The sequence below is a fragment of the Carettochelys insculpta genome, chromosome 3 (assembly GCF_033958435.1).
Source record: "Carettochelys insculpta isolate YL-2023 chromosome 3, ASM3395843v1, whole genome shotgun sequence".
In the NCBI taxonomy this organism is placed as follows: Eukaryota; Metazoa; Chordata; order Testudines; family Carettochelyidae; genus Carettochelys; species Carettochelys insculpta.
The window spans coordinates 210,898,630-210,924,192 of NC_134139.1; the positions used below are offsets into that span (position 1 = coordinate 210,898,630).

Sequence of the window (25,563 nt, forward strand, 5' to 3'; positions counted from 1 at the left end):
ATGGCTCCGCTTTGCGTCTGGGAGCCCACTCCTGGTACAGGAATCCCTTTTCCCACAGGAATCTCTCCCTGCAGCCCCCCGCAGCTGTGGAGCTGGGCTGAGACTGGCCAGTTCCCTCAGCTTCTGCAAGGAGGGGTCTCTCTGCTGCTCTGCCTGGAATTCTTCGGCTGGGGCAGGGGCGGATGCTACTTCCCCATCCCTGCCTGGCTCCAGCACCCCTGGCCTGTGAGATCTGGTTTTTGGGGGCCCCCTTTCTCTCAGGGTTGGCCCCTGTGGCTCCTGTGACTTTGGCTGGGCCTGTACCCCTGAATCTGGGGAGCGCACCCCTCGTTTTCTTTGGCTACGGGTCAGGACCAGGGCACGAGGGCGTTCACCTGGCCAGTTCTCCAGGTCACCCCCCATCAGTACATCCGCCGGCAAATGGCTGTGCACACCCACTTCCTTGGGGCCTTCCTTCTTCCCCCATTTCAGATGCACCCTCGCCATGGGCACCTTGAAAGGGGTCCCATCAATTCCTGTTATCCTCAGGTGGGAATTGGGTATCATACAGCCCGGTGCCACTACCCCGGGTCAGGCCAGCGTCACGTCAGCGCCTGTGTCCCAGAACCCCGTGACCTTTTCCCGTCTACCTCGAGGTGTTTGAGACACTTGCTCCACAGAGGCAGTGCCGCCCCCACTCTGTAAAATGGCCTCTGAGCATTTGGTCCCCCTGAGGAGCTGGTCTGTGGGGCGGATTCGGCCCAATCCGAGTGCCCACTGTCAGCACCACCCACCTTGGCCGCCAGCTCCTCTGGCTTCTGGGACTCCACCCAGTTGACTCCATGACCCCCCGGCCTGCTCAACCTGTCTGGGAGCTTGGGGCACTGGGCTTCTCTATGCCCCTTTAGCCCACAGCGATAACAGCCTGGGTCTTGTTGTGTCCCTCGGGCCGGCTGCTCTGTCCGGGCTCTGTTTGGCTCTCTGGGGGGTGGGTGGCCGGCCCCTCTTTCCTGGGCCCGCCCAAGAGGTGGTCCCCTCTGTCGTACAGTCAGGAACCGGTCTCTCTGAGATTCTCGGTTTCTCCAGGACTCCCTCTCCCTCCGGGACTCCCTCTCTCTCCGAGACTCCCTTTCTTTATGGGGCTCACTTTCAAACCTGGCCCGGCTGTTTGTGAAGTCATCTGCCAGTTTCCCTGCATCCTGAGAGTCCCCTGGCTTCCGGTCCACGAGCCACACCCTCAGGTCAGGTGCGCACATCTCGTAGAATCGCTCCACGACCGCCAGCTCGATCAGGTCCTCTACGGACTGGACTCCCATTCCGATCGCCCACTTCTGGTAGTATTGCTTCAGGCGGGCAGTTGTATCTACGTCGGTTTCCTCTGGCCTCTTCTGCGCCTCCTGGAACTTCTTCTTGTACATCTCCGGAGTCAGCCCGAACTTATGCAGCAGGGCCTGTTCGAACCGTTCATAGTCCCCAGGCTGCAGTCCCTCCAGCTGGCTGAGCACCGCTGCGGCCTTCTGGCCCAGCAAGGGGGTGAGGTGCCGGAGGCACTCATCTGGGGGAACCTCATGCAACTCACAGGCTCGCTCAAAGGCGGTAAGGAACTCGTCCATGTCCCCTGGGTCCTGACACTGGGCCAGCACACGCGTCTCCAAGTGACTGGCCACCCCGAGCCGCCTGGCCCTCTCCCCGCTTACCGCAGCTGGGGCCTCTTGGCGTCTCGCCTCCGCCATGGCCTGCTCATGCTCCCGCTCTCTTTCCCGTTCCTGGCACTAGTGCTCACGCTCTCTTTCCCATTCCTGGCGCTCGTGTTCCCTCTGCCGTTCCTGGGCTTCCAGTTCCTTTAATCTCACCTCGAGCTCCATCCGTCGCAGCTCTGCAGCGGGGGACTCTGCCCGCGATGGACCACCGCTAGCTGAGCGCGACCTGGCGGGCACCGCGTCTGTCTGACGGCGTCGAGCCCCTGCTCCTGTCGGAGAATCCGAAACGCTTCCCGAGGCTGACCGGCCACTTTCTGCCGGGACAGGCTCTGCCCCCCCCGGATCGGTCACTCTCTTCCAGCTGGGCAATCAGCTGGGCCTTGGTCGCCTTCCCCACGGTCAGGCCCCTCTCTCTGCACAGCCCCGCTAGCTCTGCCTTCAGGAGTCAGGTATAATGCATCTCCCCGCTATCTCCCGGGGTATCCACTCACCAGCAGCAGCTGCAGGAATTGCTCTGTTCCCCCTCTGGCTCTTGTGAGGCTCCTTCCTTCTCTTGCGCTCAGTCAGCCACTGCTGGGAGCTCATCCTTGGGTGCAGTGCATCCCACTTCTCACACCAGTGTGATGGGGTTCAGGGGTCCCCCTGCACTGCACCCCGTCCGCTGGCAGGAGTGACTCTCACTCAGCAGGTACAACAGGAGGTTTATTAGGCAACAGATGCCCAGTTTCTCACAGAAGCGACAGCACAGCAGCCAGAGACAGTCCTTCCAAACTGTCCTGGGGAGAGGAGCCCGAGGGGTGCCCTTCTGGGGTGTAGCTTTCCCCCTCCTCAGGCTGGCTGCCTTCCAGCTCCTCTTTCCCCAGCTTCTAACTGCCGCCCCCGATTCAAAAACCAGCTCGGCTCCTCCCTCCTCTTTGTTCAGGGCAGAGGTGTTACCTGCCAGTTGTAGCCCCAGGGTCATCCTTAGCCACTGGGAGCTGCTGCTTGCCTCAGACATCCAGCCTGACTCACACGTGCACTCCCCCCCACTCCATCACAGAGGCCATTTAGGGACTGGGGCAAATAGGTATCAGGGATGGTGCTTGGTGAGAGTGCAGGGGACTGGACTAGATGACCTGCAGAGGTCCCGTCCAGCTCTAGGAGATGTGTATCTCCACTTATATAAAAGATACCTCGTCACAGGCAGCTCACCTGGGACTTGTGTCTTCTGTCCCTCAAGGGCCTGAGGGGAAGAAGAAAGGGCTTTGTCCCTGGCCTCCAAGAGAGACTTACTGTTCATCGTGGACTTTTTTGTCTACTGGCACCTGGGCCTGTCTCCAAGGGTCCACCTCCCAGCATGCTGGCCCCAGTGGGCCAATCTACAATTCTCCAGTAATTAAAACTATGGAACCAGAAATGGACTTTCAGAGACTCTCAACAATCAGCAAATAACATTGCTGGCTGCATCAGTAAATGAAGTTGATGTATGTAAAGTATTGCTTTAATAGTTCTTCCCTCTAACCCTGTTCTCTCTTTTTATTAAAAAATCTTTAGATACTTGGATCTGGGGGCTGTGGTGGAGCCTGGAAAAATGTGGGGGGGAGGTGGGTGAATCAGGCTTAAGAGCCTCTCACCTTAAGTTGGGGTTGTTGGTCTGGGCTGGTAGCAGCTGAGAAGTCTGTGGGTTTGTTTGTGTGGGTGTGACTGGCCAGTGAGGCTGGCAGAGGTGCAGTAGTGGCTGGTTGGATTTGACTTAGTGAGAAGGAAATCCCAGCCTGGGGCTCTAAGTAGCCCAGATTTTAAGCAAAGTTACCCTGGATTGATTTCTCTAGCTGTGCCCAGAAACCCCACCCTACTACACCAGGCAAAACTGTTCAAGTTGTTCACCCGCCGCCTGTGGGGACAGATCTGGAAAGTAAGCCTGCTCCCAGGACTGGCCATGGGAATCTTTGGGTCACCCTGGGCTTTGGGATTAGGAAAGGAAAGAAATTCCAGTTTTGTGCGCTCAAGGGTGCACAGGATGGAGCCTCTGGAGAGGGCGCGCTTACCCCTACCTCCCTAGCACAGAGCAGGGATATGTCACTGGGCACGTGTCTTTGGGACGAGTTGGACAATGGGCAATGTGTGTGTATGTTCCATCCTGAGACGGTGGGAGTATTGGCCAGCCACCTGTGGATGAACATAAACGCAGGGTGAGTGTGTTCTACACCAGCATTCACACCTACCATCCGCCGACCGACCGACACAAAGGTTCACGGCCCTGTGAGTACTGCCGTGAGGAACTTCTGTGTCCCCTGCTCCGACCTGGCACAATGTAACCGACCGCCTCCTGACGGAAACACGGGTGAGCCAGTATTTGCACCAGCCCCCGAAGGAGACAGTGAAACCATCATTCAAATACTACACACAGAGGGAAATACAAAAATTGCTAAACCTAACAAGTGACACGAGCCTGCCATGGATATGGGGCACTTACAGGATGGTCTCCCAGCTCTGAAAACATTGTCCATTGTATTCCACCCACTGCTAATTGTATTAATCTCGTCTTCTACTTGCCTCGCGGGAATGTATTCTACGTGCTGTCGAATAAAGAAAATGTTTGCTAAGTCGCAACCACAAGCGCCAATTGCTTCCTGGTACGCTGCCACAAAACTGATATAAAGCATGACCTGCTCAAGAACCGTTCTTGAGGGTGCAAAAGGGGATAGACTGAAAGATAGGAAAAAGAATGCCTCAGTCGTTTAGATTAGACAAATTACTTGCATTTGCTTAAAACAAAAAGCGGTCACATAGCACTTTAAAGACTAACAAAATAATTAGGTGATGAGTTTTCATGGGACAGACCCACTTCTTGAGATCTGGAAATTCTGATGAGAATAAACTGGCACAACAAGAATTTAACAGGAAGACAGAAAGAAGTGAAAGGGAAGTGCAAGTGACAGGCCGTATTTGCTTCTATCCGTATCTGATGTTAAAGCAAGAACAGGTCCTTACGATTATTCTTTGAAGTCAGACTTGACGGAAATACTGTGAAAAAGCAGGGTGTTTGCTAAGAGTGTAACAATGTTCTGGCTCAGTGCTTGTATTGGCTCCAGGTCAATAAAAGTCCCCGTTGTGTGAATGAGGAATGAGTGGGATAGTCCAAGGCCATCACCAGATGAGAAGGTGCTGGAGCTGGGACGGTTGCGTATCCTCACCAAAACATGAGAAGGGGCATGTTGATGACAACAGGTAAGGGGTGAGGATGACAACTTAAGAAAATATTTATAACATGACATGCAAAACCCACTGATCCCAGTGCTAGAAAATGGCTGTGAGAAGGTGGCTGCTCTGCCACAGACTTCGAGTTTGTCTGTCACTTCCCCTGGGACCTCAGCCCGGCTGAAAGGAACCTGGTCCCCATCCAGCCTCCTGTTTCGTTAGCTTAGCTGACTAATGGAAAGAGCGACAGACCTGCACCAATCACACCGGCTGGCAAGACGGTGAGTGTGCGCAAACACATGCTGGTTTTCTATGGTATTCTCAAACGGCGCTCTGTCTTCTGCCCTGAGAAAGATCCCACATGCTTCTTATAAGCACAACACGTGCAGGGCCAGCTGTGACCACGTGTCCTTGGCTGGCACTGGGCAGGCAAACACCACCGTGCTTAGCTGGCTAGTGTTGTCAGTTAGGGGGCACAGGAAGCGTAGCTGTACGTAGCCTGGCCCGGACATGCTCCTGAGGACGTGACCCAGAGCAAGGTTGGGCAAGAAGCTGTGCAGCAATGGTTCAAGCTGTGGGCTCAGAGCTGCGTGGGCAGGGAAGAGACCATGGTGAGAGATGCCCTCCAGCAGCCTTTAATGGTGCCATCAAAGTCATACAAACAGATTCCTTTACTCCCCATTGAGCCCCATGGCAGCGGTGCAGGGACAGCCATGAGGCTCAGACACAGTGACTGATGCTCTGCCTGGGCCAGGGAGGGACCAGAACAGGAGCAGGGGAGGGGGAGCAAAGCACAGTGCAAGCAGGGAGCCCAGCCTGCCCGGCCCATGCCCTGCCCAGAGGGCAGCGTTTGGCACCTGTCACAGGGGAAGGACATCCCCCGGAAGCAGCACGATGCCTGGCAGGCGCCGCCTGCAGCTGCCCTGTCTCCAGGGGCCAATTACAGTGGGGATGGTCTCAAGGCTGTGCCTCGCAGGCAGCAGCCCAAAACAGCTCGGCCAGCCAAGGGCCCGGCAAGCTTGACATCCGCGCAGCACTCACTGCTGAGTTCACAAGGGAAGGACCAGACCGGGGGAAGACACAGTGCTGGTGAATGGCCGGCCAAGGGAGGGATGGGGCCCGGGGCACCCACGCAGCCTGCTCCAGGGGGCGTGCCCATAGCTTTCCAGTCTCAGGTCCTTCTGCAGAGTAGCCCAAGCCACAATGCAGCCCAGGGAGCGTGGCTGGTCACCAGGCTGCAGCAGCCAGAGGAGCCCTGGGCAGGCACAGGCTGCAGGAATGAGTCTTTGCAGGGCCCAGGCAGAGGCAGGAACAACCTCCCTGTAGGTGCCGGCCAGTTTACCTGAGATTGAACCGCAGAGCGGGCCTGGCTGCCCCAGCACGGGGCACAGCACCCTGGCAGCACAGTTCCAGTGGGGGTCCCACCCACGCTGCTGTGGGCAGGATGAGACCAGCCTTATGCATCAGTCCTGGGGCTGGCATCCAACGGCGGCTCCACTCCAGCTGCTCCAGGCAAGGGTTGCACCGCTATGGGTGTCTGGGTCTCTGAGGGTGACAGGCTCGGTAAGGGCAGGGCCTGCAGGGGCCACACGTACTGTCCCAGCAGAGCACCCCACTTCCAGCCGCCCCACCCCGGCCCAGGCTGGCCCCTCAGCAGAGAACCCCGCAGCCTGAGGGAATGGGAGCTCAGGGCTCCAGCCTGCTGCTCGAGACAAGCAGAGACCACAGGCACCCCGGGAGGGTGTGGACCTAGCCAGCCCTGGCCTGCGGGCCCGGGGGAAGGGCACCGGCAGCCAGAGCGGGGGCGCCCAGGCTGGGAGGCTCAGTAACAGAGGGCAGGGCTAGGGGGACAAGGGAGCACCGAGGGATCTGACCCCCCTTCCCCCCATCCGCCCCCTTCCTGCTGTTACCCAGGAGGAAGCAGGGACCCAGCAAAATCTGCTGATCCCAGGGGCAGAGCCCCCGCAGCCCCCTGCGCCACGTACTTCGCTGATGCCGAAACCCCAGCGGGCTGAACGCTCCTGGGGCAGAGCAGGAGCATGAGGGCGTCTCAGGCCAGTCTGGGGAGGGAGGGCTGAGCCAACCCTGTCCCGACCCACTGGAGGGTTGTGCCAGACCACGGGGGTGCCAGCACACGACAGGCTCCAGCAGGCAGGGCCAGGAGCTGGCCTACGGGGAGACTGGGGGCTGCCTGGGACAGATGGATGGACAGACAGACAAGCAGCAGGAGAGAGCAGAAGCAGAGCCCACAGCAGTGCAGCTGCCCCCTGTGCTGACCTGGCCAGCTGGACCCAACTCAACCCGAGAGCTCACCGCACTACGGGACCCAGCCCCGCTGTGGGGTGGCGGCAGGGCCGGGGGGCAGGGCCCGGCCCCGCTGTGGGGTGGCGGCAGGGCCGGGGGGCAGGGCCCGGCCCCGCTGTGGGGTGGCGGCAGGGCCCGGCCCCGCTGTGGGGTGGCGGCAGGGCCGGGGGGCAGGGCCCAGCCCCGCTGTGGGGTGGCGGCAGGGCCGGGGGGCAGGGCCCGGCCCCGCTGTGGGGTGGCGGCAGGGCCGGGGGGCAGGGCCCGGCCCCGCTGTGGGGTGGCGGCAGGGCCCAGCCCCGCTGTGGTATGGGCTGCTGGGGTGGCAGCAGGGCCGGTGCTCAGGCGTATTTGGCTGTGCTAGACTTGCTGGGCAGAGCTATGGGCTGGGGCAGGAGCCCAGCGGAGTCAGGCACCTAACAGCACAGCAGGTCCCTGGGGCTCTGCCCACTAGCAGACTCCTCCAGCGGACCAGTGAGATCCAGGATGCACCGCAGGCCCTGCGGGCCCATGACAAAGGGCTGGGCCCAGCAGGCACTCGGGGATGCCAGGTGCGCCCCAGCCAGCTCCTGCGGCCCCAGCTGACAGGCCCCTGCTGTGGTCCCTGTCTGCACAGGTGGGCGGGGGAAGGCTGAGGGTCACCGCCGGGGGACACCGAGCTGGTGAGCGTGGGGGGGTTCCCAGCGTGGAGAGAAACCCCTGCTGTGGGGCGCCTGCTAGACACCAGCACCATCACCAGGCTCCAAGACATCTGTTCTTCTCAGCAGCAGGAGACCTCTCCCCCACCGCCTCCTGAGGTCCCAGCCTGCAGCCCGCCAGAGCACGAGCAGGATCGGCCCCCGTGCAGGACAGGCCCCAGGGACGCTCAGCCCCATCCAGACACCCGGCTCCCAGCCTGCAGCCTGCCAGAGCAAGAGCAGGATTGGCCCCCGTGCAGGACAGGCCCCAGGGACGCTCAGCTCCATCCAGACACCCGGCTCCCAGCCTGCAGCCTGCCAGAGCACGAGCAGGATCAGCCCCCGTGCAGGACAGGCCCCAGGGATGCTCAGCTCCCTCCAGACACCCGGCTCCCAGCCTGCAGCCTGCCAGAGCACGAGCAGGATCAGCCCCCGTGCAGGACAGGCCCCAGGGATGCTCAGCTCCCTCCAGACACCCGGCTCCCAGCCTGCAGCCCGCCAGAGCACGAGCAGGATCAGCCCCCGTGCAGGACAGGCCCCATGGACGCTCAGCCCCATCCAGACACCCGGCTCCCAGCCTGCAGCCTGCCAGAGCAAGAGCAGGATTGGCCCCCGTGCAGGACAGACCCCAGGGATGCTCAGCTCCCTCCAGACACCCGGCTCCCAGCCTGCAGCCCGCCAGAGCACGAGCAGGATCAGCCCCCGTGCAGGACAGGCCCCAGGGACGCTCAGCCCCATCCAGACACCCGGCTCCCAGCCTGCAGCCTGCCAGAGCAAGAGCAGGATTGGCCCCCGTGCAGGACAGACCCCAGGGATGCTCAGCTCCCTCCAGACACCCGGCTCCCAGCCTGCAGCCCGCCAGAGCACGAGCAGGATCGGCCCCCGTGCAGGACAGGCCCCAGGGACGCTCAGCCCCATCCAGACACCCGGCTCCCAGCCTGCAGCCCGCCAGAGCAAGAGCAGGATTGGCCCCCGTGCAGGACAGGCCCCAGGGATGCTCAGCCCCATCCAGACACCCGGCTCCCAGCCTGCAGCCTGCCAGAGCACGAGCAGGATCAGCCCCCGTGCAGGACAGCCCCCAGGGATGCTCAGCTCCCTCCAGACACCCGGCTCCCAGCCTGCAGCCCGCCAGAGCACGAGCAGGATCAGCCCCCGTGCAGGACAGGCCCCAGGGACGCTCAGCCCCATCCAGACACCCGGCTCCCAGCCTGCAGCCTGCCAGAGCACGAGCAGGATCAGCCCCCGTGCAGGACAGGCCCCAGGGATGCTCAGCTCCCTCCAGACACCCGGCTCCCAGCCTGCAGCCCGCCAGAGCACGAGCAGCATCAGCCCCCGTGCAGGACAGGCCCCAGGGACGCTCAGCCCCATCCAGACACCCGGCTCCCAGCCTGCAGCCTGCCAGAGCAAGAGCAGGATTGGCCCCCGTGCAGGACAGACCCCAGGGATGCTCAGCTCCCTCCAGACACCCGGCTCCCAGCCTGCAGCCCGCCAGAGCACGAGCAGGATCAGCCCCCGTGCAGGACAGGCCCCACGGACGCTCAGCCCCATCCAGACACCCGGCTCCCAGCCTGCAGCCTGCCAGAGCAAGAGCAGGATTGGCCCCCGTGCAGGACAGACCCCAGGGATGCTCAGCTCCCTCCAGACACCCGGCTCCCAGCCTGCAGCCCGCCAGAGCACGAGCAGGATCGGCCCCCGTGCAGGACAGGCCCCAGGGACGCTCAGCCCCATCCAGACACCCGGCTCCCAGCCTGCAGCCCGCCAGAGCACGAGCAGGATTGGCCCCCGTGCAGGACAGGCCCCAGGGACGCTCAGCTCCCTCCAGACACCCGGCTCCCAGCCTGCAGCCCGCCAGAGCACGAGCAGGATCGGCCCCCGTGCAGGACAGGCCCCAGGGACGCTCAGCCCCATCCAGACACCCGGCTCCCAGCCTGCAGCCCGCCAGAGCACGAGCAGGATCGGCCCCCGTGCAGGACAGGCCCCAGGGACGCTCAGCTCCATCCAGACACCCGGCTCCCAGCCTGCAGCCTGCCAGAGCACGAGCAGGATTGGCCCTCGTGCAGGACAGGCCCCAGGGATGCTCAGCTCCCTCCAGACACCCGGCTCCCAGCCTGCAGCCTGCCAGAGCACGAGCAGGATTGGCCCCCGTGCAGGACAGGCCCCAGGGACGCTCAGCCCCATCCAGACACCCGGCTCCCAGCCTGCAGCCTGCCAGAGCAAGAGCAGGATTGGCCCCCGTGCAGGACAGGTCCCAGGGACGCTCAGCCCCATCCAGACACCCGGCTCCCAGCCTGCAGCCCGCCAGAGCACGAGCAGGATTGGCCCCCGTGCAGGACAGGCCCCAGGGACGCTCAGCGCCATCCAGACACCCGGCTCCCAGCCTGCAGCCTGCCAGAGCACGAGCAGGATTGGCCCTCGTGCAGGACAGGCCCCAGGGATGCTCAGCTCCCTCCAGACACCCGGCTCCCAGCCTGCAGCCTGCCAGAGCACGAGCAGGGTTGGCCCCCGTGCAGGACAGGCCCCAGGGACGCTCAGCCCCATCCAGACACCCGGCTCCCAGCCTGCAGCCCGCCAGAGCACGAGCAGGATTGGCCCCCGTGCAGGACAGGCCCCAGGGACGCTCAGCGCCATCCAGACACCCGGCTCCCAGCCTGCAGCCTGCCAGAGCACGAGCAGGATTGGCCCTCGTGCAGGACAGGCCCCAGGGATGCTCAGCTCCCTCCAGACACCCGGCTCCCAGCCTGCAGCCTGCCAGAGCACGAGCAGGGTTGGCCCCCGTGCAGGACAGGCCCCAGGGACGCTCAGCCCCATCCAGACACCCGGCTCCCAGCCTGCAGCCCGCCAGAGCACGAGCAGGATTGGCCCCCGTGCAGGACAGGCCCCAGGGACGCTCAGCCCCATCCAGACACCCGGCTCCCAGCCTGCAGCCTGCCAGAGCAAGAGCAGGATTGGCCCCCGTGCAGGACAGACCCCAGGGATGCTCAGCTCCCTCCAGACACCCGGCTCCCAGCCTGCAGCCCGCCAGAGCACGAGCAGGATCGGCCCCCGTGCAGGACAGGCCCCAGGGACGCTCAGCCCCATCCAGACACCCGGCTCCCAGCCTGCAGCCCGCCAGAGCAAGAGCAGGATTGGCCCCCGTGCAGGACAGGCCCCAGGGATGCTCAGCCCCATCCAGACACCCGGCTCCCAGCCTGCAGCCTGCCAGAGCACGAGCAGGATCAGCCCCCGTGCAGGACAGCCCCCAGGGATGCTCAGCTCCCTCCAGACACCCGGCTCCCAGCCTGCAGCCCGCCAGAGCACGAGCAGGATCAGCCCCCGTGCAGGACAGGCCCCAGGGACGCTCAGCCCCATCCAGACACCCGGCTCCCAGCCTGCAGCCTGCCAGAGCACGAGCAGGATCAGCCCCCGTGCAGGACAGGCCCCAGGGATGCTCAGCTCCCTCCAGACACCCGGCTCCCAGCCTGCAGCCCGCCAGAGCACGAGCAGGATCAGCCCCCGTGCAGGACAGGCCCCAGGGACGCTCAGCCCCATCCAGACACCCGGCTCCCAGCCTGCAGCCTGCCAGAGCAAGAGCAGGATTGGCCCCCGTGCAGGACAGACCCCAGGGATGCTCAGCTCCCTCCAGACACCCGGCTCCCAGCCTGCAGCCCGCCAGAGCACGAGCAGGATCAGCCCCCGTGCAGGACAGGCCCCACGGACGCTCAGCCCCATCCAGACACCCGGCTCCCAGCCTGCAGCCTGCCAGAGCAAGAGCAGGATTGGCCCCCGTGCAGGACAGACCCCAGGGATGCTCAGCTCCCTCCAGACACCCGGCTCCCAGCCTGCAGCCCGCCAGAGCACGAGCAGGATCGGCCCCCGTGCAGGACAGGCCCCAGGGACGCTCAGCCCCATCCAGACACCCGGCTCCCAGCCTGCAGCCCGCCAGAGCACGAGCAGGATTGGCCCCCGTGCAGGACAGGCCCCAGGGACGCTCAGCTCCCTCCAGACACCCGGCTCCCAGCCTGCAGCCCGCCAGAGCACGAGCAGGATCGGCCCCCGTGCAGGACAGGCCCCAGGGACGCTCAGCCCCATCCAGACACCCGGCTCCCAGCCTGCAGCCCGCCAGAGCACGAGCAGGATCGGCCCCCGTGCAGGACAGGCCCCAGGGACGCTCAGCTCCATCCAGACACCCGGCTCCCAGCCTGCAGCCTGCCAGAGCACGAGCAGGATTGGCCCTCGTGCAGGACAGGCCCCAGGGATGCTCAGCTCCCTCCAGACACCCGGCTCCCAGCCTGCAGCCTGCCAGAGCACGAGCAGGATTGGCCCCCGTGCAGGACAGGCCCCAGGGATGCTCAGCTCCCTCCAGACACCCGGCTCCCAGCCTGCAGCCTGCCAGAGCACGAGCAGGATTGGCCCCCGTGCAGGACAGGCCCCAGGGACGCTCAGCCCCATCCAGACACCCGGCTCCCAGCCTGCAGCCTGCCAGAGCAAGAGCAGGATTGGCCCCCGTGCAGGACAGGCCCCAGGGACGCTCAGCCCCATCCAGACACCCGGCTCCCAGCCTGCAGCCCGCCAGAGCACGAGCAGGATTGGCCCCCGTGCAGGACAGGCCCCAGGGACGCTCAGCCCCATCCAGACACCCGGCTCCCAGCCTGCAGCCCGCCAGAGCAAGAGCAGGATTGGCCCCCGTGCAGGACAGGCCCCAGGGATGCTCAGCCCCATCCAGACACCCGGCTCCCAGCCTGCAGCCTGCCAGAGCACGAGCAGGATCAGCCCCCGTGCAGGACAGCCCCCAGGGATGCTCAGCTCCCTCCAGACACCCGGCTCCCAGCCTGCAGCCCGCCAGAGCACGAGCAGGATCAGCCCCCGTGCAGGACAGGCCCCAGGGACGCTCAGCCCCATCCAGACACCCGGCTCCCAGCCTGCAGCCTGCCAGAGCACGAGCAGGATCAGCCCCCGTGCAGGACAGGCCCCAGGGATGCTCAGCTCCCTCCAGACACCCGGCTCCCAGCCTGCAGCCCGCCAGAGCACGAGCAGCATCAGCCCCCGTGCAGGACAGGCCCCAGGGACGCTCAGCCCCATCCAGACACCCGGCTCCCAGCCTGCAGCCTGCCAGAGCAAGAGCAGGATTGGCCCCCGTGCAGGACAGACCCCAGGGATGCTCAGCTCCCTCCAGACACCCGGCTCCCAGCCTGCAGCCCGCCAGAGCACGAGCAGGATCAGCCCCCGTGCAGGACAGGCCCCACGGACGCTCAGCCCCATCCAGACACCCGGCTCCCAGCCTGCAGCCTGCCAGAGCAAGAGCAGGATTGGCCCCCGTGCAGGACAGACCCCAGGGATGCTCAGCTCCCTCCAGACACCCGGCTCCCAGCCTGCAGCCCGCCAGAGCACGAGCAGGATCGGCCCCCGTGCAGGACAGGCCCCAGGGACGCTCAGCCCCATCCAGACACCCGGCTCCCAGCCTGCAGCCCGCCAGAGCACGAGCAGGATTGGCCCCCGTGCAGGACAGGCCCCAGGGACGCTCAGCTCCCTCCAGACACCCGGCTCCCAGCCTGCAGCCCGCCAGAGCACGAGCAGGATCGGCCCCCGTGCAGGACAGGCCCCAGGGACGCTCAGCCCCATCCAGACACCCGGCTCCCAGCCTGCAGCCCGCCAGAGCACGAGCAGGATCGGCCCCCGTGCAGGACAGGCCCCAGGGACGCTCAGCTCCATCCAGACACCCGGCTCCCAGCCTGCAGCCTGCCAGAGCACGAGCAGGATTGGCCCTCGTGCAGGACAGGCCCCAGGGATGCTCAGCTCCCTCCAGACACCCGGCTCCCAGCCTGCAGCCTGCCAGAGCACGAGCAGGATTGGCCCCCGTGCAGGACAGGCCCCAGGGACGCTCAGCCCCATCCAGACACCCGGCTCCCAGCCTGCAGCCTGCCAGAGCAAGAGCAGGATTGGCCCCCGTGCAGGACAGGTCCCAGGGACGCTCAGCCCCATCCAGACACCCGGCTCCCAGCCTGCAGCCCGCCAGAGCACGAGCAGGATTGGCCCCCGTGCAGGACAGGCCCCAGGGACGCTCAGCGCCATCCAGACACCCGGCTCCCAGCCTGCAGCCTGCCAGAGCACGAGCAGGATTGGCCCTCGTGCAGGACAGGCCCCAGGGATGCTCAGCTCCCTCCAGACACCCGGCTCCCAGCCTGCAGCCTGCCAGAGCACGAGCAGGGTTGGCCCCCGTGCAGGACAGGCCCCAGGGACGCTCAGCCCCATCCAGACACCCGGCTCCCAGCCTGCAGCCCGCCAGAGCACGAGCAGGATTGGCCCCCGTGCAGGACAGGCCCCAGGGACGCTCAGCGCCATCCAGACACCCGGCTCCCAGCCTGCAGCCTGCCAGAGCACGAGCAGGATTGGCCCTCGTGCAGGACAGGCCCCAGGGATGCTCAGCTCCCTCCAGACACCCGGCTCCCAGCCTGCAGCCTGCCAGAGCACGAGCAGGGTTGGCCCCCGTGCAGGACAGGCCCCAGGGACGCTCAGCCCCATCCAGACACCCGGCTCCCAGCCTGCAGCCCGCCAGAGCACGAGCAGGATTGGCCCCCGTGCAGGACAGGCCCCAGGGACGCTCAGCCCCATCCAGACACCCGGCTCCCAGCCTGCAGCCTGCCAGAGCAAGAGCAGGATTGGCCCCCGTGCAGGACAGACCCCAGGGATGCTCAGCTCCCTCCAGACACCCGGCTCCCAGCCTGCAGCCCGCCAGAGCACGAGCAGGATCGGCCCCCGTGCAGGACAGGCCCCAGGGACGCTCAGCCCCATCCAGACACCCGGCTCCCAGCCTGCAGCCCGCCAGAGCAAGAGCAGGATTGGCCCCCGTGCAGGACAGGCCCCAGGGATGCTCAGCCCCATCCAGACACCCGGCTCCCAGCCTGCAGCCTGCCAGAGCACGAGCAGGATCAGCCCCCGTGCAGGACAGCCCCCAGGGATGCTCAGCTCCCTCCAGACACCCGGCTCCCAGCCTGCAGCCCGCCAGAGCACGAGCAGGATCAGCCCCCGTGCAGGACAGGCCCCAGGGACGCTCAGCCCCATCCAGACACCCGGCTCCCAGCCTGCAGCCTGCCAGAGCACGAGCAGGATCAGCCCCCGTGCAGGACAGGCCCCAGGGATGCTCAGCTCCCTCCAGACACCCGGCTCCCAGCCTGCAGCCCGCCAGAGCACGAGCAGGATCAGCCCCCGTGCAGGACAGGCCCCAGGGACGCTCAGCCCCATCCAGACACCCGGCTCCCAGCCTGCAGCCTGCCAGAGCAAGAGCAGGATTGGCCCCCGTGCAGGACAGACCCCAGGGATGCTCAGCTCCCTCCAGACACCCGGCTCCCAGCCTGCAGCCCGCCAGAGCACGAGCAGGATCAGCCCCCGTGCAGGACAGGCCCCACGGACGCTCAGCCCCATCCAGACACCCGGCTCCCAGCCTGCAGCCTGCCAGAGCAAGAGCAGGATTGGCCCCCGTGCAGGACAGACCCCAGGGATGCTCAGCTCCCTCCAGACACCCGGCTCCCAGCCTGCAGCCCGCCAGAGCACGAGCAGGATCGGCCCCCGTGCAGGACAGGCCCCAGGGACGCTCAGCCCCATCCAGACACCCGGCTCCCAGCCTGCAGCCCGCCAGAGCACGAGCAGGATTGGCCCCCGTGCAGGACAGGCCCCAGGGACGCTCAGCTCCCTCCAGACACCCGGCTCCCAGCCTGCAGCCCGCCAGAGCACGAGCAGGATCGGCCCCCGTGCAGGACAGGCCCCAGGGACGCTCAGCCCCATCCAGACACCCGGCTCCCAGCCTGCAGCCCGCCAGAGCACGAGCAGGATCGGCCCCCGTGCAGGACAGGCCCCAGGGACGCTCAGCTCCATCCAGACACCCGGCTCCCAGCCTGCAGCCTGCCAGAGCACGAGCAGGATTGGCCCTCGTGCAGGACAGGCCCCAGGGATGCTCAGCTCCCTCCAGACACCCGGCTCCCAGCCTGCAGCCTGCCAGAGCACGAGCAGGATTGGCCCCCGTGCAGGACAGGCCCCAGGGATGCTCAGCTCCCTCCAGACACCCGGCTCCCAGCCTGCAGCCTGCCAGAGCACGAGCAGGATTGGCCCCCGTGCAGGACAGGCCCCAGGGACGCTCAGCCCCATCCAGACACCCGGCTCCCAGCCTGCAGCCTGCCAGAGCAAGAGCAGGATTGGCCCCCGTGCAGGACAGGCCCCAGGGACGCTCAGCCCCATCCAGACACCCGGCTCCCAGCCTGCAGCCCGCCAGAGCACGAGCAGGATTGGCCCCCGTGCAGGACAGGCCCCAGGGACGCTCAGCCCCATCCAGACACCCGGCTCCCAGCCTGCAGCCTGCCAGAGCACGAGCAGGATTGGCCCCCATGCAGGACAGGCCCCAGGGACGCTCAGCCCCATCCAGACACCCGGCTCCCAGCCTGCAGCCTGCCAGAGCAAGAGCAGGATTGGCCCCCGTGCAGGACAGACCCCAGGGATGCTCAGCTCCCTCCAGACACCCGGCTCCCAGCCTGCAGCCCGCCAGAGCACGAGCAGGATCGGCCCCCGTGCAGGACAGGCCCCAGGGACGCTCAGCCCCATCCAGACACCCGGCTCCCAGCCTGCAGCCCGCCAGAGCAAGAGCAGGATTGGCCCCCGTGCAGGACAGGCCCCAGGGATGCTCAGCCCCATCCAGACACCCGGCTCCCAGCCTGCAGCCTGCCAGAGCACGAGCAGGATCAGCCCCCGTGCAGGACAGCCCCCAGGGATGCTCAGCTCCCTCCAGACACCCGGCTCCCAGCCTGCAGCCCGCCAGAGCACGAGCAGGATCAGCCCCCGTGCAGGACAGGCCCCAGGGACGCTCAGCCCCATCCAGACACCCGGCTCCCAGCCTGCAGCCTGCCAGAGCACGAGCAGGATCAGCCCCCGTGCAGGACAGGCCCCAGGGATGCTCAGCTCCCTCCAGACACCCGGCTCCCAGCCTGCAGCCCGCCAGAGCACGAGCAGGATCAGCCCCCGTGCAGGACAGGCCCCAGGGACGCTCAGCCCCATCCAGACACCCGGCTCCCAGCCTGCAGCCTGCCAGAGCAAGAGCAGGATTGGCCCCCGTGCAGGACAGACCCCAGGGATGCTCAGCTCCCTCCAGACACCCGGCTCCCAGCCTGCAGCCCGCCAGAGCACGAGCAGGATCAGCCCCCGTGCAGGACAGGCCCCACGGACGCTCAGCCCCATCCAGACACCCGGCTCCCAGCCTGCAGCCTGCCAGAGCAAGAGCAGGATTGGCCCCCGTGCAGGACAGACCCCAGGGATGCTCAGCTCCCTCCAGACACCCGGCTCCCAGCCTGCAGCCCGCCAGAGCACGAGCAGGATCGGCCCCCGTGCAGGACAGGCCCCAGGGACGCTCAGCCCCATCCAGACACCCGGCTCCCAGCCTGCAGCCCGCCAGAGCACGAGCAGGATTGGCCCCCGTGCAGGACAGGCCCCAGGGACGCTCAGCTCCCTCCAGACACCCGGCTCCCAGCCTGCAGCCCGCCAGAGCACGAGCAGGATCGGCCCCCGTGCAGGACAGGCCCCAGGGACGCTCAGCCCCATCCAGACACCCGGCTCCCAGCCTGCAGCCCGCCAGAGCACGAGCAGGATCGGCCCCCGTGCAGGACAGGCCCCAGGGACGCTCAGCTCCATCCAGACACCCGGCTCCCAGCCTGCAGCCTGCCAGAGCACGAGCAGGATTGGCCCTCGTGCAGGACAGGCCCCAGGGATGCTCAGCTCCCTCCAGACACCCGGCTCCCAGCCTGCAGCCTGCCAGAGCACGAGCAGGATTGGCCCCCGTGCAGGACAGGCCCCAGGGATGCTCAGCTCCCTCCAGACACCCGGCTCCCAGCCTGCAGCCTGCCAGAGCACGAGCAGGATTGGCCCCCGTGCAGGACAGGCCCCAGGGACGCTCAGCCCCATCCAGACACCCGGCTCCCAGCCTGCAGCCTGCCAGAGCAAGAGCAGGATTGGCCCCCGTGCAGGACAGGCCCCAGGGACGCTCAGCCCCATCCAGACACCCGGCTCCCAGCCTGCAGCCCGCCAGAGCACGAGCAGGATTGGCCCCCGTGCAGGACAGGCCCCAGGGACGCTCAGCCCCATCCAGACACCCGGCTCCCAGCCTGCAGCCTGCCAGAGCACGAGCAGGATTGGCCCCCGTGCAGGACAGGCCCCAGGGATGCTCAGCTCCCTCCAGACACCCGGCTCCCAGCCTGCAGCCCGCCAGAGCACGAGCAGGATCAGCCCCCGTGCAGGACAGGCCCCAGGGATGCTCAGCCCCATCCAGACACCCGGCTCCAAGCCTGCAGCCCGCCAGAGCACGAGCAGGATCGGCCCCCGTGCAGGACAGGCCCCAGGGACGCTCAGCCCCATCCAGACACCCGGCTCCCAGCCTGCAGCCTGCCAGAGCACGAGCAGGATTGGCCCTCGTGCAGGACAGGCCCCAGGGATGCTCAGCTCCCTCCAGACACCCGGCTCCCAGCCTGCAGCCTGCCAGAGCACGAGCAGGATTGGCCCCCGTGCAGGACAGGCCCCAGGGATGCTCAGCTCCCTCCAGACACCCGGCTCCCAGCCTGCAGCCTGCCAGAGCACGAGCAGGATTGGCCCCCGTGCAGGACAGGCCCCAGGGACGCTCAGCCCCATCCAGACACCCGGCTCCCAGCCTGCAGCCCGCCAGAGCACGAGCAGGATTGGCCCCCGTGCAGGACAGGCCCCAGGGACGCTCAGCCCCATCCAGACACCCGGCTCCCAGCCTGCAGCCTGCCAGAGCAAGAGCAGGATCGGCCCCCGTGCAGGACAGGCCCCAGGGACGCTCAGCTCCCTCCAGACACCCGGCTCCCAGCCTGCAGCCTGCCAGAGCACGAGCAGGATTGGCCCCCGTGCAGGACAGGCCCCAGGGACGCTCAGCCCCATCCAGACACCCGGCTCCCAGCCTGCAGCCCGCCAGAGCACGAGCAGGATTGGCCCCCGTGCAGGACAGGCCCCAGGGACGCTCAGCTCCCTCCAGACACCCGGCTCCCAGCCTGCAGCCTGCCAGAGCACGAGCAGGATTGGCCCCCGTGCAGGACAGGCCCCAGGGACGCTCAGCCCCATCCAGACACCCGGCTCCCAGCCTGCAGCCTGCCAGAGCACGAGCAGGATTGGCCCCCGTGCAGGACAGGCCCCAGGGATGCTCAGCTCCCTCCAGACACCCGGCTCCCAGCCTGCAGCCCGCCAGAGCACGAGCAGGATCAGCCCCCGTGCAGGACAGGCCCCAGGGATGCTCAGCCCCATCCAGACACCCGGCTCCCAGCCTGCAGCCCGCCAGAGCACGAGCAGGATCAGCCCCCGTGCAGGACAGGCCCCAGGGATGCTCAGCTCCCTCCAGACACCCGGCTCCCAGCCTGCAGCCCGCCAGAGCACGAGCAGGATTGGCCCCCGTGCAGGACAGGCCCCAGGGATGCTCAGCTCCCTCCAGACACCCGGCTCCCAGCCTGCAGCCTGCCAGAGCACGAGCAGGATTGGCCCCCGTGCAGGACAGGCCCCAGGGACGCTCAGCCCCATCCAGACACCCGGCTCCCAGCCTGCAGCCTGCCAGAGCAAGAGCAGGATTGGCCCCCGTGCAGGACAGGCCCCAGGGATGCTCAGCTCCCTCCAGACACCCGGCTCCCAGCCTGCAGCCCGCCAGAGCACGAGCAGGATTGGCCCCCGTGCAGGACAGGCCCCAGGGATGCTCAGCCCCATCCAGACACCCGGCTCCCAGCCTGCAGCCTGCCAGAGCACGAGCAGGATTGGCCCCCGTGCAGGACAGGCCCCAGGGTTGCTCAGCTCCCTCCAGACACCCGGCTCCCAGCCTGCAGCCCGCCAGAGCACGAGCAGGATCGGCCCCCGTGCAGGACAGGCCCCAGGGACGCTCAGCTCCCTCCAGACACCCGGCTCCCAGCCTGCAGCCTGCCAGAGCACGAGCAGGATCGGCCCCCGTGCAGGACAGGCCCCAGGGATGCTCAGCTCCCTCCAGACACCCGGCTCCCAGCCATCCCCTGCACTGGCCACATTGGACCGAGCTCAGGCTGCTGCGTCCCTCCCTGCACAGGGGCTGCACGCTCCTCGCCCACGCTCCAAGCACTCAGGGCCAGCACGGTCTGCCCAGCCCCCGCTCACTAGCCCAGAAGGAGCCCAGGGCGTCAGCCAAGTCCCAACACCACCTGCCTTCGCTCACAGCACAGGCACTGGGGTGAACTTCTGCCCGGCCCCCCGCTGGGCCAGGCCAAGGCAGCCACAGGCTGCTACAGGCAGGTGAGCCTCCCTGCAGGGTTCAGGGCGCAGGGGAGAGACCTACCCTGACAACACAGCAAACCTCAGCAGAGCTGGGACCTGGCCAGAGGCAAACCCCCTCCTAGCCCCAGCACCTGTTGAGCACTGCTCAGCCCAGGGCACCTGCAGCCTCAGCGCCCCCACCCATGCCCCTCGCTGCCCTCTCCCTGGGAGAGCGACCCTCAGGCGACACCAGCACGCTACTGGGCAGCTCCTCCTCACCTTTGGCCTCAGCCTGGATCTGCGCCTCCAAGTCCTCGGGGCTGACACACTTGTAGGAGTCCTCGTCCTCAGGCGGGCGGCACTTCCCGCAGCAGAAGCAGCAGCAGCAGCAGCAGCAGCAGCAGGTCAAGACACCACAGCATATGGCCGCGGCCTGCGTGGAAGGGAGCGGCCACGTCATGGAAACACAGGGGCTGAAAGGACCTTACGCGGTTCCCCAGGCCAATGTCTGGCTGATGTCCAGACCCTCCCCAGTGGAGCGTGTGGATTCCACAGCTTCCCGGGCTGCATGTTCCAGTGCTCGACCGCCCCGACAGGGAGCTTTTCCTGGTGCCAAACCCCACTCTGCTTGCTGCAGTCCAGGGCCACTGCTTCCTCCAGGGACAAGGAACAGAATCCTTTCCCCCTTCTCGAAAGCCACCGTTGCGGTACCCAGAGACGTACCACCCCGGCCAGTCTTCTCGTCTCCCAGCTACACACACCCCTCGTCCATTCTCCCCGGAGGGCCGTGTGCACCAGACCTTCAGTCTGGTTTGCTGCTCCTCTCTGGACTCTCATTTCCCAGAACTTCTCTCAGTCAGAACCAGACAATGCTCCAGCTGAGGCCCTATCAGGGCTGGATGGAGCGGAAGAATTACTTTTCACATCTCACCTGCGACTCTCCTGCTAGCACATCCCAGAACGACCTTTGCCTCTTTTGCAACCGCGTCACACTGCTGACTCACTCAGCTTGTGGTCCACTGACCCCTACATCTCTTTCTGCAGCGCTCAGTCCTGTAGCCGCATCTCATACTGCATGTACGCACCTGATTGTTTCTCCATAAGCAGAGCACTGTGCATTTCTCCTAACTGAATTTGGTCGTTTAACTCACGCCATTTCTCCAGAGCCTTACGAATTACAATCCAACCCTCCAAAGCGCTGGCAACATCTCTCAGCTTGGCGTTATCCGCAAACTTCATCACCATCTCTCGGTGCCATTGTCTGAATGGCTGCACAAGAGGGTGAACAGAAGCAGACCCAGGCCTCATCCTTGGAGAATCCCACTCCACGTGCCCTTGCAGCTTGGCCCTGAACCACTGACAGCATCTCTTGGGACATGGCTTTCCCACCCATTGTGCACCCATTACACAGCAAGCTGGCCTAGGTTACACTTCCCTACTTCATTTGTGAGACACTCAGGTGAGAGAATACCATGGCTCGACTTCAGCAAGGCTTTTATCACATTTGCCACTTCTCCCATCTCCAAGGCTTGTTACCCTCCTTCTCAAAAGCAGAATATTAGGTTAGTTTGCTATGACTTGTTCTTGAAAAATCCACGTTCATTGTTACTCATTGTAACTACAGTAATGCCTCAAGATGTGTGGATTTTGCTTTTACGCAAAAGGGATGTGGGGTGGAGTACAGGGGCTCTGAGACCCCACAGAGCCAGCTGTGGGGTCCCCAGCTGGGGGGCGGGGAGACCCCACAGCCCAGCAGCTGGAGCCTTCTCCCTCCCTTCCCCCAGCCACATGGGTGTCTAACAGCCATGTGGCTGGGGGAAGGGAGGCAGCAGGCTCTTTAGCCTGGGTCCCAGCTCCCCACTTGCGGGACCCAGGAAACTGACCGGCTCATGGCTGGCAGGGTGCCGAGAACCAAGTGGCAATCTGGTTCCCAGCTCCCTGGTGCTGGTGGTACCTGGAAACTTACTAGCTGCAAGCTGGGCAGCTTCCTGGGTCCCACGAGCAGCAGGGAGCTGGGAAGCAGGCTGCCCTCTGGTTCCCAGGTCCCGGGAGCCAGGAAACCGACCAGCCCACCATGGCTGGTCACTTTCCTGGCTCCTGCAAGCCCAGGGGAGCCAGGATCCAGGCAGCAGCCTGGTTCCCGGCTCCCCTTGACTTGAGTGAAAATTTGAGTTATCTTGAGGTTGCAGGAACGCAGCCCCTGCACAATCAGGGGTTTACTGTGCTTACAAAGCGGCTGTGGGAGTACTTGCTCCATTGCCTTTCCAAGTACCAAACTTCAACTGACTAGGGTACAATTCCCTGGTTTGTCCTTATCCCCCTTTTTAGCAACGAGTGTTAAGTTTACCCTTTCCCAGACCTCTGGGATTCCTCCCAGCCTGCAGGAGCTCACAAAGGTAACGGTTAGTGGTGTGGCCCTGAAATCGAGGATGTACTTGCTCAGGCCCGGCCGATCTCCGTAATTGCTGTTCCTTCCTCACTTTAGCCTTAGGTCATGCCCCACTTGCTCTGATGTTCAGACTGACTGCAAAAGCCCAGCTCTCGCACAGTGGGCGGCTCAGGCCCGGGCACTGGGCACATGCACCCCACTACCCCGGCTGGGGCAGCTCGGAGCCCAAGAGACCTCTGCGCACCACCCCGCCTGGCAGCCCGAGCAGTGTGGCTAAGGCTGAGAACTGCACCCAACAGAGCTCACCTTGAACCACCACTTGGACATGAGGAAATAGTACTTGACACTCTCCTCGCCAAACTGCTCGGCCACGTAGAGCCCCATGGAGCCGTACTCGTCGTAGATGCGCCGCTTGTTCTCGTCGCTCAGCGTGGAGTTGGCGTTGTTGATCTCTTTGAACTTCTCCACCGCCTCGGGGTTCTCGGGGTTCTTGTCCGGATGGTACTTCAGGGCCAGCTTCCTGCAAGGTGTGGGAAAGCTGCAGAGCTGAGCAGGTGTCCCAAGCAGCTCCTGCCAGACCTCTGGGGAGCTCCCGAAGAATCCTCCCTCCCTTTTCCCAGGGACTGGGAGATCCTGAAGCCCTCGGTAGACTATGGGGACAGGACGGTGCAACACCTGCTCTGCAGACGGCACGGTATAACTGTGCCCTGCACTTCTAAGGCGTACACCCCTCTCCAGACACTGGGCCAGGACCCAGTGTGTGCACAGAGACACTTGCCTGGGTAGCTGGCTGGGCTTGCCCTGTGCCAGTGGGTCCAGCAGCAGGGATGCAGCACCAAGGGGCCTGCAGGAAAGGCTGGGGTAGCTGGGCCCAGCAGGTGGGACCCCTACCTGTATGCCTTCTTGATCTCTTCCGAGGAAGCCCCCTTCTCCAGGCCCAGGACTCTGTACAAACTCTCCCCTGCCCGAGACATTTTCCGCTGGGGTCGGCTGGGCTCCGCCATGCTGCTCTGTATTGGAGGACAATGGGCAGGTAAAGTCGCTGTGCCTGGGAGCTGCAAGCTGCAACCATCACTTTGTGGGGCCGGACTGGTGAGAACACAAGGGGCTGGGAGCAGGGCCTGGCACGCCGGCTATTCCAAGTCCCCAGAGCCAGAGGCAGTGGCTGGCCGTCCCCTGCAGAGCGACCGCATGCCAGACAGGAAGCTGCGCAGGCAGGTGGCAGCTCACAGCTGCCTGGGACAGAAACCTGAGGAGTGAGAGGTCCCCCTTTTGTCACAGGGCCCTGGGGGCAATGGAACCAGGCAGATGCCAGCTCTCTAGCAGAGGACCAAGCCCCAGGCTCCCCAGCGAGCAGGCAGGGGAGGGCAGATTCCCAGCAGGCCCTACATGCAAGGCAGCAGGGCCAGGCCAGCAGTGCCTACAGTGCCCCCCACACGCCCCCCCAAGATGGGGAAAGTGCCCCCAGCGTTACTCGAGTAAAAGCGCAGCTGCTTTCCCAGCCGGAACTTGAGCACAGCAAAGCAGGGGAGCGCCTGCCAGAGGAACACCAGGGCTGGTACTGAAACGCCCCTCCCCCACCTCACAGGGCGCGTGCCCTGTACCCCAGCACCACCCGGGCACCTCCCCTGCCGCCCCGCACCAGGGCACCCACCGCTGCGGCACGTGGGGCTCCCTCCCGGCAGCTGCTGCCGAGGGCCAGCCCCGCTCCCTGCCCTTGTCCCCCTATTCCCCCACTCCCCATCCCTCTGCTCCCTGCCCCCGTCCCCCCATTCCTGTCCCTGTTCCCCCCGTTACCTCGCTCCCCATCCCTCTGCTCCCTGCCCCCATCCCCCCATTCCCCCGCTCCCCATCCCCCCATTCCCATCCCTGTCCCCCCATTCCCCCGCTCCCCCATTCCCGTCCCTGTTCCCCCCATTCCCGTCCCTGTCCCCCCATCCCTCCGCTCCCCAGCCCAGGGCTGCAGACGAGGTGCGGCAGCCAAGCAACAAGGAAGTGGCGAGGGTGGGGCCGAGACACAGCCGAGGGCAGCGCGCAGTGCTGGGGCGGCGGGGGCCGGCCGCGGGGGTACCAGGGGGCGGGGTGACCAGGGGGCGGGGTGACACCAGGGGGCGGGGTGACCAGGGGAGGGGGGGTACCAGGAGGCGGGGTGACCGGGGGAGGGGGGGTACCAGGAGGCGGGGGTACCAGGGGGCGGGGTGACCGGGGGAGGGGGGGGTACCAGGAGGCGGGGGCCGGCCGCGGGGGTACCAGGGGGCGGGGTGACCAGGGGAGGGGGGGTACCAGGAGGCGGGGGCCGGCCGCGGGGGTACCAGGGGGCGGGGTGACCGGGGGAGGGGGGGTACCAGGAGGCGGGGGCCGGCCGCGGGGGTACCAGGGGGCGGGGTGACCAGGGGAGGGGGGGTACCAGGAGGCGGGGGCCGGCCGCGGGGGTACCAGGGGGCGGGGTGACCAGGGGAGGGGGGGCACCAGGGGGCGGGGTGACCGGGGGAGGCGGGGTGACACCAGGGGGCGGGGTGACCGGGGGAGGGGGGGTACCAGGAGGCGGGGGCCGGCCGCGGGGGTACCAGGGGGCGGGGTGACCGGGGGAGGCGGGGTGACACCAGGGAGCGGGGACCAGACGCAGGTGGAACCGGGGGTTACCCGGGGGGGGCGGGGTGGGTGACAGGAGAGGGCGGGAGCCGGCCGCGGGGTGACCGGGGGGAGGGGGGGTACCGGGGAGGTGACCGGGGGCGGGGGGGGGGGTTACCGGGGTCACCGGCGGGGCCCCGCTCAGCGCCTGCAGCCCCCGAGACCGAACATCGCCCCCCGCGGCCCCGCTCCGGCGCGGGCACTAACCCGGCACCACCAGCACCGCCTCGCAACTGCGCATGCGCGGACCGGCCCCTGCGCAAGCGCAGCTCTAACTCTGGGATGACAGGGCCGGGTCCTGTCCCGAGAGAGCCGACTCCCAGCATGCCCCGCTCCCCGCCCAGCACTACCGCTCCCAGCATGCCCCGCTCCCCGCTCCCCGCCCCCGCCCAGCACTACCGCTCCCAGCACGCCCCGCTCCCCGCCCAGCACTACCGCTCCCAGCATGCCCCGCTCCCCCCCGCCCAGCACTACC

The 25,563-nt window shown here is 65.9% G+C and overlaps 1 protein-coding gene across 3 annotated transcripts; it reads right to left on the reverse strand.

Annotated features, from left to right (window-relative positions):
• Positions 1 to 4,462: 4,462 nt before the first annotated feature.
• Positions 4,463 to 25,414, reverse strand: DNAJC5G (DnaJ heat shock protein family (Hsp40) member C5 gamma). 3 transcript variants are annotated; one of them, XM_074991584.1, is made up of 5 exons: positions 25,296 to 25,414; positions 23,349 to 23,467; positions 22,764 to 22,977; positions 20,348 to 20,501; positions 4,463 to 6,404 (listed from the first exon to the last, which is right to left on the reverse strand). In XM_074991584.1, exons 2-5 carry the CDS (start codon positions 23,459 to 23,461, stop codon positions 6,316 to 6,318), a joined length of 570 nt encoding a protein of 189 aa, XP_074847685.1. In that variant the 5' UTR covers positions 23,462 to 23,467; positions 25,296 to 25,414; the 3' UTR covers positions 4,463 to 6,315. The 3 variants fall into 3 exon arrangements, with proteins under 3 accessions (XP_074847685.1, XP_074847684.1, XP_074847686.1); XM_074991583.1 differs by having other exon boundaries at positions 25,207 to 25,315; XM_074991585.1 differs by lacking the exon at positions 25,296 to 25,414 and adding an exon at positions 23,932 to 24,071.
• Between the last annotated feature and the right edge of the window lie 149 nt (positions 25,415 to 25,563).

Bases quoted from the DNA above. Each gene is read 5' to 3' on its own strand.
- DNAJC5G (XM_074991584.1), bottom strand. From the start codon at position 23,461: ATGGCGGAGCCCAGCCGACCCCAGCGGAAAATGTCTCGGGCAGGGGAG. The intron at 22,978-23,348 runs GTAGGGGTCCCA...CACACCTTGCAG, and splicing joins GAGATCAAGAAGGCATACAG to GAAGCTGGCCCTGAAGTACC. The intron at 20,502-22,763 runs GTGAGCTCTGTT...CCTTCCACGCAG, and splicing joins TGTCCAAGTGGTGGTTCAAG to GCCGCGGCCATATGCTGTGG.